This window comes from Microcaecilia unicolor, chromosome 2 (assembly GCF_901765095.1).
Source record: "Microcaecilia unicolor chromosome 2, aMicUni1.1, whole genome shotgun sequence".
In the NCBI taxonomy this organism is placed as follows: Eukaryota; Metazoa; Chordata; class Amphibia; order Gymnophiona; family Siphonopidae; genus Microcaecilia; species Microcaecilia unicolor.
In genome coordinates, this window is record NC_044032.1 from 149054609 (window position 1) to 149070028 (window position 15420).

The 15420-nt window shown below is 41.7% G+C and overlaps 1 protein-coding gene across 1 annotated transcript in view; it reads right to left on the minus strand.

Moving 5' to 3' along the window:
- Positions 1-15420, minus strand: part of KIAA0825 (KIAA0825 ortholog) — a 584207-nt gene that overhangs the window by 434794 nt on the left and 133993 nt on the right. Inside the window, 1 exon segment of the mRNA XM_030193391.1 lies at positions 5508-5773. Coding sequence (XP_030049251.1) covers positions 5508-5773 — 266 coding nt within the window.

The following is a 15420-nucleotide window of genomic DNA, read 5'->3' on the forward strand; positions in this document are numbered from 1 at the left end:
GGTAATGCACACGGCAACAACATCAGAGACCTCAAAGCAGGCTGAGGGCCTTGTGGGGTAGCAGGCAGAGGCATGGCTAGTGCATGCATTCTAGTTGCCAACATATTCTGTTTGAGAAGCCCTGCCAGGTGCTCCTGGAGCATGGCCCAGATGCGCTCATCAAGAGCCGACATCGGGAAAGGTTGCAGCGTCAGGTTAGAGAGAGTCTGTTGAATTGTCAGGGTTAGTGTAGATGCTTGGTCCTGGATGCACAGAGACCCCATCAGCACTTCCTTGATGGAGGGAGAGCACTCCTCCCAGCACCCGCACTTCTCGGGGACTGGAACTCTTGATACCCCGGTGCTCCCGGCACCATGCATTAAGGGGGGTCGATGCTTGTGCTTTTTGCCCTTCACCTGATGTTGAGCATTGACACTCCTCGGTGGCAATGAAAATGACATCAAATCCCCATGCATTCTAGTTATCAGGTCCGATGTTGACCGTCCCAGGGGCCCTGTACAGCAGCCAGAGTCGAGGCAGGTGGAGACCTGCTCAATGCATGCCCACTCCCAGTGTCAGACATAGATCTAGCAGCCATGTGGACAATTCAGATGGGGCTCCAAAAATTTCCTCTCTCTGAGCCTCTCTGGACAGTCAGGTTCTTTTCTGCATACTCAGGCAAAGAAGACAGCTGGAAGGGGTATGATCAAGCCCCAAACACTGGAGACACCAAGAATGGATGTCCTTCCCAGACATGGTCCAATTGCACCAAGCATAGCGATTGAAGCCACTGAGAACCTTTGACGATTTGGAAGGATAAACTGCCGTGCCCAAATCAAACGACTCGACGGTGATATCAAAAAGGGGCAAATCACCATGTCAGTCCAATACTATGTTCTGACTTTACCAATAGTTAAAAGAAAGCAGTTATCCAGTATCTGCTTTCTTTTTTTTTTTATATGAGCTTACTTTATATTAGGCATTGATGTGAACTGCTAATAATTACTATAATTGTGCCTTCTTCTGGAATGCGACCACAAGTTTTGCTGAACTGCACTAAGTGACTCTTGCAGTTTATCTCACACACACAACAGAGTTTCTTGCAACTGTGACTGCTGCAAAAGCACCCTTACTACACTTTTTCGGGACTGCAACTACAATTCCCAGTTTGTCTCCCCTCTCACCATCTATACTCATGGCTCATAAGCCTTCCTACGCTGCCACTGCTTCTAAGCTCTATCATAGCAAAAAACTAGCGGACTCAGCTCCTTTAGTTTCCTCTCCACTAGATTCATCTACCTCACAATTTGTACTTCCTCCTGAGGATTACCTATAACCAAGACGGATTTCTTAGAACTGATGGGAGAAATTAAATCCTTTCGTGTTGATATGACTTCAGCTATTAAAGACCTAAAAGTGGAACTTGTCTTTGGATGAAAGAATGTCACAGAATGAAATAAACATAGGTGAAAAGTTTGACACAATTACGATTTTCAAAACTAAATTGTGCAACCTTGAAACGCTGAGCACAGAAATCAAAGAAAAGCATGATGACCTGGAAAACAGACAAAGACACTGTAATCTATGTATTTTGGGGGTCCCTGAGAGAGATAATGAAAAACTCCACTAGTTTCTAACTGATCTTTACTCATTCTGTGTTCCTAACTTTAAAGATACAGTGCTAAAGGCTGAGTGGATTCATCATACACAGTCCTTTTCTTCAAATCATAAAAGCTTTCATACAGCAATCATTGCTTGCTTTCATAGCTTTCAAAAAAAAGCAGACTCTTATGTCAAGAATCAGAAACAAAGACTGTATAACTTTCCAAGGAGTAGACATCAAGATCTTCCCTGATTTGTCACAATTCACGCTATAGCACCGTAGGAGCTTCCACCCTCTATGTGGAAGTTTTCATTTGCTCTGGCTTTTGAGTGGCAAGGACATAAACAATAGTTTCATACTACTGAGGAACATGCATTGTGGGTGAATATAGTTTCTGGAAAGGAGAAATCACCTGCATCTCCTAGGAGAAGCTTCCTATCTTTCTCTATATTATCTCCTATCAGGAAGGGAATTTCTCCAAATCCACATATAACTGTGCCTTTTCATTTCATCAGGATGACTAGGTTTATTTCTTGGAACATTACCACATTAAGCAGAAAAGGGAGCTATCACCTCTTTAAAAATCACGAGCTATGATTGCTTTTCTCCAAGAAACTCGCCTGACTCATACAGAGCATGAAAAATTGCACACTGCTTGGTTTACTCACATATTTTACTCTTCTTTCTCTAAATATAAAAGTGGAGTGGCTATTTTAATTGCAAAATATTGCCCCTTTGTATTGGAATCTGCCATACAAGATCCAGAGGGTAGGTATATTATTGTAATTGGGAAGTCAGATGGAACCTATATAACTTTAGCTAACATATATGCTAACAATAACGCCTTTTCATTTTTCACAAATTTCTTTCACATCTTAAATTTCTCATTAAAAGGCTCTGTGTGTCTGGGTGGAGATTTTAATTGTGCCTTGTCATCTTTTGATGTGTAAGCACGATTCTGTTTGCTCATATCTCGTATGGTTCTTGGAGAGAAGGAACTGTGCACCCTTCAGTGCATTTGTTCCCCCTTTTTTTGTTGTGTTAACTGTTCTAGCACCGTTTATACCTCTGGTGTGTTAACCATTCAAGTACTGGTTAAAACCTGTGGAAGACTCCTGAAGAAGATGCTATGGCGCCGAAACACGGCTGTGTTGAGTCGAGTTGTTGTAATAAACATTACTTTTTATTTACAATCATACGTCTTCTCCATTGTTTGAAAAGAGTCTATCTTCCCCACCCCCTCTTTGTTTTTCCCTTACTTTGTTTCGTGGAGATTAAGTGCACCTCCACACTCTGTGTGGTACTCCCACACCTTTCGTGGGTTTTTTTGGATTGTCATCTTTGGATAAATCTGAAAATAATTTTAAGACTATTCTAACTAACAGGCTTATTTTGCAAAATATAAAAGATTTATCTCTTAAAGACATCAGGCACGCACTGCATGCAAGTGAGAGAGACTACTCATTTTTCTCTGCAGTCCATGATTCCTTCTCTAGAATTGATTACTGGTTCATCTCTTCTCCACTTCACTGTTCAGTTCTAGACTGTTCCATTAGAACCCGATATCTCTCGGACCACGCAATGGTGAATTTCCACCTAGGCAATCTAAGTGATGATACTCCTTTGCCTCAACAGTGGTTCTTTAATAGACAACATCCTCAAAATCTAATGTTTCTATAAAAATTAATCTCGACTTCAGAGGAATATGTTAATTTTATTTATGCTGATGAAATACATTTGTTTACTTTCTGGGATGCTTGGAAGGCAGTCCTTTGAGGCCATATATCCAAACTATCCTTGGACATTAAAAGACAACCAAGGCACAACTGGATGACCTTCATACCTCACTAGCTACTCTTGATGCTGATTATAAACACACTAAGAATAAGTGCACTTTCCAAGAAATGTTACGGGTCAAACAACAGATAGCAGCTCTCGAGACCGAACAAATAATGTATTATATGAATATGACTCAAAACTCCTTCTTTAAGGGTGCTAACACACCCCCAAAACTACTTTCCTAGCAGCTGCGCTATGTTAAACTTAAAAGGCGTGTTGAGAAAATCAAATCCTCTGATGGCACTGTGTCATTCTGTACTCAAAACATTGAGTACCTTTTCCTCTTTTTTCAAGGAGTTATACACCTCGCACTCTCATCGTAAGATGGAAACTATTAAATCTTGGTTAGATAAATTGGACAAGCCTAACTGAAATCTGTCTTTCAATCTATATTGACAGACCATTTACACAGATGGAAGCACACTCTGCGATTGCAAAATTGGAAAGAAATAAGGCAACAGGCCCTGATAAACTTCCAGCAGAATTGTATCAAACTCTAGCTCCTCATTTTGTTCCTTATTTAACAGAAGCTTTCAACAAGGTAACGGAGGCCCACTGCTTGCCTGAGTCCTTCTACTCTGTGACTATAACAGTAATCCCAAAAGATCAAAAAGACCCTACTCTCTGCTCTACTTATAGATCTGTTTCCTTATTAAATACCGACTATAAAATGTTTGCTAAAATCCTCAGCCAAAGACTTGAGTATGCTATCACTGAGTGTACTCACCCTGATCAAAAATGATTTATTCAAAATTGATATAGCTAAGACAATATTAGGTGCATCATCAATATAAACTCTCATCCCCCGTAATTTTATCACACTTAAACCTTCACTCACAAAAAATGTTATCCCGAATGTTCATTTGCTAAGGTTCTATTACCCTATTTCCCTTTGTCTCTTTCCATTGTTCCATTGTTCTTTTCCTTGTCCTATTCCCTAACGATACCTTGACTCTGCTTTCGCTTAAATTCTCACAATGTAATCCATAATTGAATTGTAACAAATCGTATTTCCATTATTTACAATGTATTGTAAGCCACACTGAGCCCGCAAATAGGTGGGAAAATATAGGATACAAATGCAATAAAATAAATAAAAAAATAAAATCACACTTCTAAGAACACGAAAACTTGGTGATCCATTCATTAGGTGCTGAAAAGGCATTTGCTAATGTAGAATGGCCATATCTATTTTGTGAACAATACATCTGTTACTGTTAATGGTGCTCTTTCCCAGTCTTTTTGTTTACACAAAGGGACTCGTCAAGGCTGCCCTCTTTCGCCATTCCTATTTGCTTTAGCGCTGGAACCTTTAGCTATCTTTATATGATTGTCTCAGATGATTCAGGGTATTTACTATTAATGATGAGACACACAAAATCTCTTTATATGCATGCTGCTTTACCTAAGAGACTTCTCAAACTCTATCCCTAATTTATAAATGCACTATACATTATCAATCTGCAAAGTATATTTTTGGTAACCATCTCATTTGACCACCTTCTTGGTTACCAGACAAATGTCTGTGGGGGATCCACCAAATAAGACTGTAAGTTAAAGGGGGTTTATTGAGTTTACTGCTCTTGTAATCTGGCATGTTCTGTTCTTTTCTTTCTTTTTATTATCTTGTTACCTATAAATTTTCCTATATAGTACTGAGTCTCTTTTAAACTTGCGAACTAGACCTAAGTGAAACTTTTTTCTTTTGGAAACTGCTTTCCCCTTTCCTTATTATGTGTTTTTTTATGTTTATTGTATCACATGTTTTTTTCTGTAGAAGTTATTACTTGTGCTTATTGTTTAATATCAAAATTAAAACAGTAAACAGGGCCAGATAATTCACTTATACCCCTGGAAACACGAGCTGATAACGTTTATATGAGCTCCAACACCTAGGTCATGAACTTAAACATGTTCTGCAACCCCATTTGGGATTGTGATCCACATTTGGGAGCCCTTAAACACATTGCTGCTTTCAACAATACCACAAAACCACAGAAATAGTATAAAGCAAAACCAGAAATTAATTCATTTATATCCATGCATTCCCTAACCAATATTATTAGTATATACACAAAACACTTACTTTTTGCTTGTCTTTCTCATTAAATTGTTATAGTGAATAAAATGCTGAAGGACATATATTGATGTAGAGAGAATAACATATAGGTTTTGTATTGATGCCTCTGTTGGAACCCCTTTGCTCCTCTCCTTTAGCCTTGACAGGACACTTGTTGCCACTTTGTAGCAGGCCTCTGCAAAGTTTGAACTAATTTCCTGAAGAAAATCATCCTTACATGCTACAGCCAATGGAAATAATGTGTCAAGCTGTTCCATGATGTCATAACAAAACTGGAGAGAAATAAATATGGCATGAAGTTATTTCTACTCTGACAGCACATTACAATTGATTAACACTTTACTAAAGGTCAGACTCTAACAATGAAATTGGCCAAAAATGAATGATTACATCTGTCTTATAATTATTATTACAAATAAAATGAGGGCCCAATATTCAAAGGATGTATGCTCCTAAACTGGCCTCTATGAAAATTTACTAGAGCTGAGTACCTATCTTTATACTCAAAATTTGATTCAACTCCTAAATTTATGAATATAAAAAGTTGGTGGCAACAGGCGGATTTAGGGTAGGGAAAAGGTTAGAAGCACTGACTTTCAGCACTAGGCTCATAAATCTAGGTAAATAAATGGCAGACCTACATTTATAAGGGGAAGGGGAAGGGGATGGGATGGGATTTGATATTCATTCTGTGGTTACAATCTAAGTAGTTTACATATTATATACAGACAGTTAGTTTGTACCTGGGGCAAACTTTTAAGCTCCTCAATTAAGATGAAGTTTTGGCTGACAGCTTGAGCTCCGAGCCCTGTATTTAAAATACTACATAAAAATATGATGAATATCAGTTTATTTGCTGCAAGTTTTAAAATATGTTAGTTGTATATATGAGATCACTTTTCAAAGTAAGTTACACATTTACTGGTTGTCAGTAAATTTATAACTGTCCTAAAATCAGATTGTTGCAGTGTGGCTAGCAGCTGGCTGCAGGACCTCACAAAATGTGTGACACACAGGTTGCAGGTAAAACTCAAAGCACATAATTTACACATATGTACACAAGCAAAATAATCAGCCATGTTTCCTCAGAGGCTTGGTACTTCTAATAAGGTCTCTTCAAGAACAATCCCAGTTTCAGAAGCCTGTCTCTAACATGACTACACACTTCAATACAAATATATGAAAACATTGGTCAAAACTAACATATCAACAAAACTCCCACTGCAAATTTATCAAAACTTACCTGACTGATGCCTAAAAATCATATAATTTTAATTATTTATTCAGGGTAGGAAAAAAAACTCAGAACATAGAGTAGCTATAAATCATAAGAATAGCCATACTGGGTCCATGTAGCCCAGTATCCAGCTTCCAACAGTGGCCAATGCAGGTCATAAGTATATGGCAGAAACCCAATTAATAGCAACATTCCATGCTACCAACCAGAGGGCAAACAGTGGCTTCCTCCATGCCCATCTCAATAACACTAAGGTGCGTTAGTGTTTTTAGTGAGCCTTCACTTAGCATGTGCGCTAACCATGTAGGCGCCTATAGGGATATTGTAGGCACGTACATGGTAGCGCGCATTTAAAAATGTTACCACACCTATAACGCTTAGTAAACAAGGCACTAAGGACTTTTCTAAACCTTTTTTATGTTCATTATTTTTATTAAATTACATATATTATACAACTCATTGAGCAATAATACAAGAAATTGGAAATACCTCGTAACAAAATATTCAAAGTTATCCATAACTGAAATATCTTCACCACTTTTGTCCACTATACATTAGGTAAATTAGATCCAAGAAAGGAACAAGATTACTTAACATTGTATCTAAGAAGCAATTCTAAATTAATACTATCCAGGTAGCCTACTCCAAGCTATCTTACAGTGTACATCTGTGTCTAGACAATAACATTAACCTCTTCTTTAGACAGCAAAAAATCTTCTAACTGCTTGGGATCAAAGAACTGAAATTGTTTAGACTGAAATAATATGCGACATATACAAGGAAATTTAAGTACAAAATTTGCACCTAATGCCAAAGTCCTTGGGCGCAAAACCAAAAAGGCTTTACGCCTTTTCTGTGTTTCTCTAGACAAATCTGGATAAATTCTTATTTTAGACCCCAAGAATAGAGTCCAAATGACAAAAGGAAAGTCTCAGTACTGCATCTCGATCCATCTCCAGAGCAAAGGAAACCACCACAGTACTTCTCTGAGTAATTACCTCTAATGAGGATTCCAAGAAAGATGTGAGGTTCATAGCATCTCCTACTTGGGTCTGAGAAGTTCCAGGCAAAGTTTTTACGTTAGTTTGTAAGTACTGCGCCCGAGTTATAGGAGGCAGTGAATCCCCAACCATTCCTAGTATTTCAACCAAATATTTTTAAACCATCTCTATAGGTGTAATTAAAGGTGATCTAGGAAAATTCGTCAGCCTCAAATTAAGCCTCCTAGATTGATTTTCTAAGTATTCCAAATGACGAAAGGTAAAGTTTCTTTCTTTAATTGAGACTTGTCCCACAGATTCTAATTTTTGAATTTTCTCATCTAAAAGTTTCAATTCAGAGGATTGTTGATCAGTTACCTGTGCCTGGATAATGGCTGCTTCAGACAATACCTTCATTTCATTAGTGTTTTTAGTTATCAATACTTGTAAAGAAGATTGAATGTTAAATGTCAAGTCCCAGAGTGACTCCATTGTCACTACAGCTGGTTTTGTTATAGTCTCCGAAGAAAAAACAGGAAGGGGAGCATCAATAGACTGTTTCAAAGTACTCACTATTTGTGATGGCAATGTATGTATTGCTAGTTGTTCTTCCAGTCTGGTGCTCCTAGCCGTTTCTCCTAGCTTGGGCAGGTTCCCTCCCTGCACACCCAGGTCCCCTACATTCGGAGCCTGAGCTGCCGGACTTGACTCCATGCTGCCCCTTCCTGGCTGAGGGGGAACCGCACGTTGGACAGGGCTCAAGGAGAGACCCCGTCAACACTGCTGGCCAGCGCAGACGTGCCGGCTCCAAAGGCGGGAGAAGAGGCTTGCCTGAGTCCAGGCGCCAACCCGAACTGATCCAAGGTCGTCTGGTGGTGGAGTTGGGTCCCGGTGGAGGTTGAGGAATTCTCCCGCACCTTCCCTCTCCTTTTCTCCACTGTCTGTGGGGATATGGAACCTCTCCCAACAGTGCTTCGATCAGGTAACTGGGCGCATCTGGTGCGATTAAATGCTATGCTGCCATCTTGGATCTAAAGTCTTTTCCAAACCTTTTTTAAACCCAGGTACGTTAACCTCCGTTGCCACAGCCTCAGGCAGCGAGTTCCAGAGCTTAACCATTCTTTGAGTGAGAAAAATATTTCTTATTTTTTTTTAAAGTATTTCCATGTAATTTTATTGAGTGTCCCCTGGTCTTTGTATTTTTTGAAAGAGTGAAAAATTGACTCATTTCTACCCATTCTACACCACTCAGGATTTTATAGACCTCAATCATATCCCCCCCCTCCCAGCCACCTCTTTTTCAAGTTGAAGTGTACTAACCTCTTTACCCTTTCCTCATATGGGAGGAGTTCCATTCCCTTGATCATTCTGGTTGCTCTTCTTTGAACCTTTTCTAATTCCGCTATATCTTTTTTGAGATACAGCAACGAGAATTGAATGCAATACTCAAGGTAAGGTCGCATCATGGAGCAATACAGAGGCATTATAATATTTTTGGTCTTAATTTGCATTCCTTTCCTAATAATTCCTAGCATTCTGTTTGTTTTTTGGCCGCTGCTGTACACTGGGCAGAAGATTTTCAGTGTATTGTCTACAAAGACACCTAGATATTTTTCTTGAGTGCTGACTCTTAAGGTGGACCCTAGCATCAGGTAACTATGACTCAGATTATTCTTCCCAATGAGCATCACTTTGCATTTGTCCACATTACATTTCACCTGCTATTTTAAGGCCCAGTCTTCCAGTTTCCTAAGGTCTTCCTGCAATTTTTCACAGTCCACATGTGTTTTGACAACTTTGAATCGCTTTGTGTCATCTGCAAATTTAATCACCTCATTCATTGTTCCATTTTCCAGATCATTTATAAATATGTTAAGGAGGTCACGTGAGCTGCTCGGGTCCTCATCTCTAAATCATTGATTGCAAGTGTCAATCAACAACAGAACGGGAAACTTTTTCTTGGAGAACAAATATGTGTGAGGTGCCCTGCTATTGTCCTAGCATTTTAGCCCAAAATGTGAACCACTCTCTGACACGGGAGGATTAGGGAAGCTAAGCAGCTTATCGTATGTGTGTTTTAATTAGCAACAGATTATGCCATATAGTTGTGTGGGGAAAGGGGTGGGTGCCATAAAGCTATCCCATTTCCTACCATGGACAATGAACTACAAAAGCAGGACTGCGGGAAACCTGCGTGTCACCACTGATTCCAAACACTCTTTCTGTGGAATGCCACAATCTGTGTGAAAGAGGACCACTCACCTTATATGTGTAAGACTCTTCCTCATCACCTGTTTCTCCTGAATGTTAATCATTTACATCACCCCCTACTGCCAAACCTTAGGTACAGGAGAGTTACACAGCCATAATGCCATAATGGCCTGGGACCATGTGGTCACCTTTTAGAACTGGACTGATAAGGGTGTTTTAGAAACCTTTAATTGTGAGGCAGTGATCCAATATATGGGTATTTACTTTTTTGAAGAATGGTGGGTGAGAGGTGTGTGTTTGTAACAAATGTCTCACCTGTGTCCATTTATAGATCTGGCAGGAAGGCAGTGATTCTTTATCAAGCAATTCACCTTCCATCTGGATGAAGCTAGAAAAGATCTGCCACAGGTGGCTTAATCTCCCCAGCAGCAGCTGTTACCTAATTGACAATGGAATTGTTAATTGGAATGATTAACATGTGTTAAGTTACCATGTTGTTGTGATGTCTTCCACTTTCTACTCTATTTAAGGCTAGTTGCAGAGCTGGGTAATAAAGGTTATATTGAACTGTGTGTCACCTCCTTGATTTACCTCCTGGAGCACAGGCCTTTTTTTTCACCCCCACGTGAGAAATCCTCACTGTGTGCTTTTTAAAGCACCATGGAGTGATTTCACAAGTCTAGTTTGCTAATGTCTAGAGGCCTGAGTTTCTTCTCAATGATTAGAGAAGCTGCCTACTAGTGTATTATCTTTCAGGAACTTAGTTTTCAGTTAAACTTAATGTTAACCTAGTGTAGGGACTAGCAGGTGTAGTCAAGTCCACACTCTGTAGCTGGGGTGAATCCATTGTAAGAACAGTTTCCACAGGGGTATAGGTAAGAATTAGGAGCTCTTAACTAAGCTTTGTTGTTCTTTAGCGTTTCTGTCTAAGCACTGCGTCCTCCTCAACAGCACATTCACTTTGTTTGGAAAGGCTTGCACCAGCAGGTCTTAAAAGGTACAGCATGACTCCTATTTCTATATACTAACACTTGTCTCAGGCCTGTCCTGGTGGCCTACTTGGGCAGTTAGTTTTCCAAAATACACCCTAGGACTATATATACCATTATATATATTTGCATTACTTAAATGTTTGGCTTGCTTATATCTTATGCATATTTGCTGTAGGTGTCCTTAAACAAATTGACTGTCTAGGCCTGTCCCCCATTACAACATAGAAACACAGTAGCCTTGGCCTTTTGTGGTCAATATAGACTAAGTGCTGTGGAGGAGTAGCCTAGGGGTTAGTGCAGAGGACTTTGATGGTGGGGACCTGGGTTCAATTCCCACTGCAGCTCCTTGTGACTCTAGGCAAGTCGCCAAACTCTCCATTAGCTCAGGTACAAACCAAATACATGTATCTAATATGGTAATTGGTTTGATTGTAAGTACAGAAAGGTGCAATATCAAATCCTGTCTCCTTTCCCTTTCTTATAGCCCTTTGTAGATACCTATTATTATCTTTCCTTTTAGCTGTCAGCCAACGATGTGTGGAATACCTTTGCAAGGTGCATTATTGTGTTTAGTTTCTTTCCAGCCTTTCCTGTTTCACATAGACAATGCCGTTTACGTAAGACCTGTGTCTGCTCCTGCTAACTACTAGTGCAAACAGACAATTTTTGAGGTGCTGTGATTGGTAAGGGACACTGAGGCCTCTTAACAGGTAGTCTGTGATGTGCGCTGGCTCTAATAGAACAGAACCCCATTCACCTCCGTATGTTTAGAAGAACCCATTGTAATCATGCATTTTTCTTCTAGTGGTGGCAGTAAGGTATGCAAATAAAATAAATATTTTGTAGTTGACCACATCATGTAATAATGATGTCCTAATGTTAGTCACGTGTTATTGGCTACCACATGTATATGATGTAAGCATCAGTCGTGCCTACATGATGTCATTCTTGTGTGGCCACAGATGCGATTGAAGGAGCCACAGTGCTGTATTTTCTTTGCCTGAACGGTCCAATGTGTGGGTGCTGTGGATCTTTGCTGTTGTGTTGCCTCAAGTGCAAAGGTGAAGGTGGGTGTGCATCCAATATATCCTCTAATTATCTGTTGTGTGGTCCTCATGCACGTTGTGCTACTGTTGTGTTACCCTTATGAGATATTAAATTGATGTTTAGTCTGCTAGTCACTAGTCTGAAGTGCAAGGGAATGTGCTGTGTGTGACATTTGGGAGGGTTTTATTCAATAGATCACACCATGGAGGGGGGTCCTTCTGTATATGTGATTGTGGTGAAATTGAATGTTTCTGCCTTGTCATATGTTACAGCAGCAAATGATTCTGTTTGGAAAATGATGGTACTGGCCCTTCCCATACCGAGGCTGTTAGGTAGGCATGGTGAAAGATCAACTCTACAAAGGTAAGTATGATATGTAGAAAAATGTGTGATAACGGGACAATACTTAACGTGGGGTCTCCCAACTGAGCTGTAGAATTTGTTTAGGCAGGCTATGGAGGTATTATAACTGTTAATGAAGTGAGATGTACCATACAGCTGAGGGTTAGGGGAGGTCCTCAGGGGACTTCTGGACTTGTAAAGACTGATGAACCATAGGTACTATGTTTGCACATCTGTCTTGTCCAACAAGCTGTGTGTTGAAATGATAGGTGCAAGTGGTGATTATTTGTGGTTAATAAAATCATGTGCCAGGATGGGTTTTCCTCTCACAAATGGTGCAACAATATATGTATAGGTGGGCCACACTTTGGGACAGGGCAAGGAATGGTGTACAATAACTGAAAGGAACATGTAAGGCATAAGGAGATTAGCATCTCCTTATATGGGTGTGCTAGGCCTAGACACCTCTGTGTCAGTCTTGATAGAGCTGGATGCTAGAACAGTGTTTCCAAAGTCTAGTCCTGGAGTCCCTCTTGCCAGTCAGGTTTTCAAGATATCCACAGTGAATATGCATAAACATGATTAGCTTGCACTGTGCCTCCATTATATGACAATGTGTCATACTGATTTATTGAGGCTATCTTGATAACCTGATTTGCAAGGGTTACTCCATATTAGAAATGCATTGCTTACTTGAACTGTTCCCAGATCCGGTGATGCTTCAAGTAAGCAACGCAGTTCTAAGCTACACAACTTGGCACCTTGACACAGGCTGATTAGCAAAACTTTGCCCACAAGTCAGTGTGTGCTGCATCGAGAGTAGAACTGCATAAATGTTCAAAAGATAAGTATATTTTGAAATTTATTTCAATGTCACATATTTAATAGAATCCATTGCGACTGGCTTCTTAGGAGCTGAAACGATTGACTTCTTAAGGTGTTGTTTATGGTGATGAAGTTAATCTACCCAATATATTTCTACCAAGTTTTCTTCCTTAATAAAGAAGTGGAGGAAGGGTTCTGAGGCCTTTTCCCCTTAGGATATTTTATACTCCAATGAAGCTATGATATTTGTAAGTTTGTCAAGCTCAGTTACAGAAAGAGTGTTAAAAAGAAGTATATATATATTGTCTCTTTCTTCCTCTACTACAGTATTTACAAGAGTTACTCAGACAGCAGACTTGGGAAATACTGTCCTAGGGCGGCTGACGATCAGGTTGTGTGTGTAACACTCTTTGATCACAATGCTATCCTGTGTGGTTCCAGCTGATACATGTGAGTAATGCTCATCAGGTTATCTGGTGTGGGATGTTTGACTTGTCCACTGGCACCACTTTGAGTTTGTGTCTTAGGGGAAACAAAATACACTGACCTCTATTACCTATGTTCCTGGGTTACTATGGGGAGCATAATGCAACAAACTACCCTATGCCGCCCTGCATTGTATGTCAACAGTCCTATGTGCCTTACACTCTGTTAGAGTAGTGTTAGTCCTTCCAGTGGCGCAGTCAGTCTCAGGTCTTCTGGAGTCATAGGTAGGGTCTCTCTGTACTCTGTTTGTTGAGTCCCATCCCACTTATTATCACAAGAGCCGGTTGTTAAATTTTTTACTGACTTGCGATCCGGTTGTTCCTGAGGGTGAGTCGGCTCTCCTTCCTACAGGGTCCGTCCGCTCGCTCCATCCCTTCTCCAGCGAATTCTTCGGGGCAGGCAGTCTTTGCCTGCCCGCTGCCGGTGCTGACCCTCCCACACTGCTGGATCGCTCTTTAAAAATGGCCGCCGAGACTTCTGCTGAAGTCTTGGAGGCCGCCCTTGTAAGTTTCGGCGCTCATTTTGAAGAGAGATCCGGCAGCGGGGGAAAGTCAGTACCGGCAGCGGGCAGGAAAGACTGCCTGCCCCGAAGCATCCATTGGACAACCTCGGTGGCTGGAGGGGGGGCAGGGGAGAGAAGGGAGTCATTGGACATGGGTGGCTGAAGGAGGGGGGCAGGGGAGAGAAGGGAGTCGCTGAACATGGGTGGCTGGAGGAGGGGGGCAGGGGGAGAGAAGGGAGTCACTGGACATGGGTGGCTGGAGGAGGGGGCAGGGGAGAGAAGGGAGTCGCTGGACATGGGTGGCTGGAGGAGGGGCAGGGGGAGAGAAGGGAGTCGCTGGGCATGGGTGGCTGGAGGAGGAGGGGCAGGGGAGAGAAGGGAGTCGCTGGACATGGGTAGCTAGAGGAGGGGGGCAGGGGGGAGAAGGAAGTCGCTGGGCTTGGGTGGCTGGAGGAGGGGGGAAGGGGAGAGAAGGGAGTCGCTGGACATGGGTGGCTGGAGGGGAGGGGAGGGCAGGGGAGAGGAGGGTCGCTAGGCATGGGTGGCTGGAGGGGGGCAGGGGAGAGAAGGGAGTCGCTGGACATGGGTGGCTGGAGGGAAGGGGAGAGCAGGGGAAAGGAGGGTCACTAGGCAGGGGTGGCTGGAGGGGGGGCAGGGGAGAGAAGGGAGTCGCTGGGTATGGGTGGCTGGAGGGGGAGAAGGGGAGAGAGGAGGGTTGCTGGACATGGGTGGGTGGATGGAGGGGAGGGCAGGGGAGAGGAGGGTCGCTGGACATGGGTGGATGGAGGGCAGGGCAGGGGAGAGAGAAGAAATGCTGGACATGGATGGAGGGAAGAGTGAGGAAGGAGATGAGATGAGGGAAAAGGAAGAGAGGAGAAAAACTGCACATGGATGAAGAAAATAGGCAGAAGCTGGATCCACAAGTCAAGTTTGCGGAGGACCAGAAATGAAGAAGGAGGAAAGGAAAGAAATAAATGGAAAGGAAGCCCTGGAAAGGGAGTTAAGAGGACAGATAGCAGCAGAATCGGATACTAGGCCAGTATGATCAGAAAAACAAAGTCACCAGACAACAAAGGTAGAAAAAATCATTTTATTTTCATTATAGTGTTTGGAATATGTCCACTTTGAGAATCAGGTACTCCCATGTTTCAAACCTCCTCTCTACTGTGGCACCATCCACGTCTGTCAACGAGGCTGTTTCTTCTTACAACAATACTCTATCCTCTGCCTTAGACACTCTTGCACCTTTGATGACCCGCCCTGTAAGGCGTACAAAACCCCAACCTTGGCTGACTTC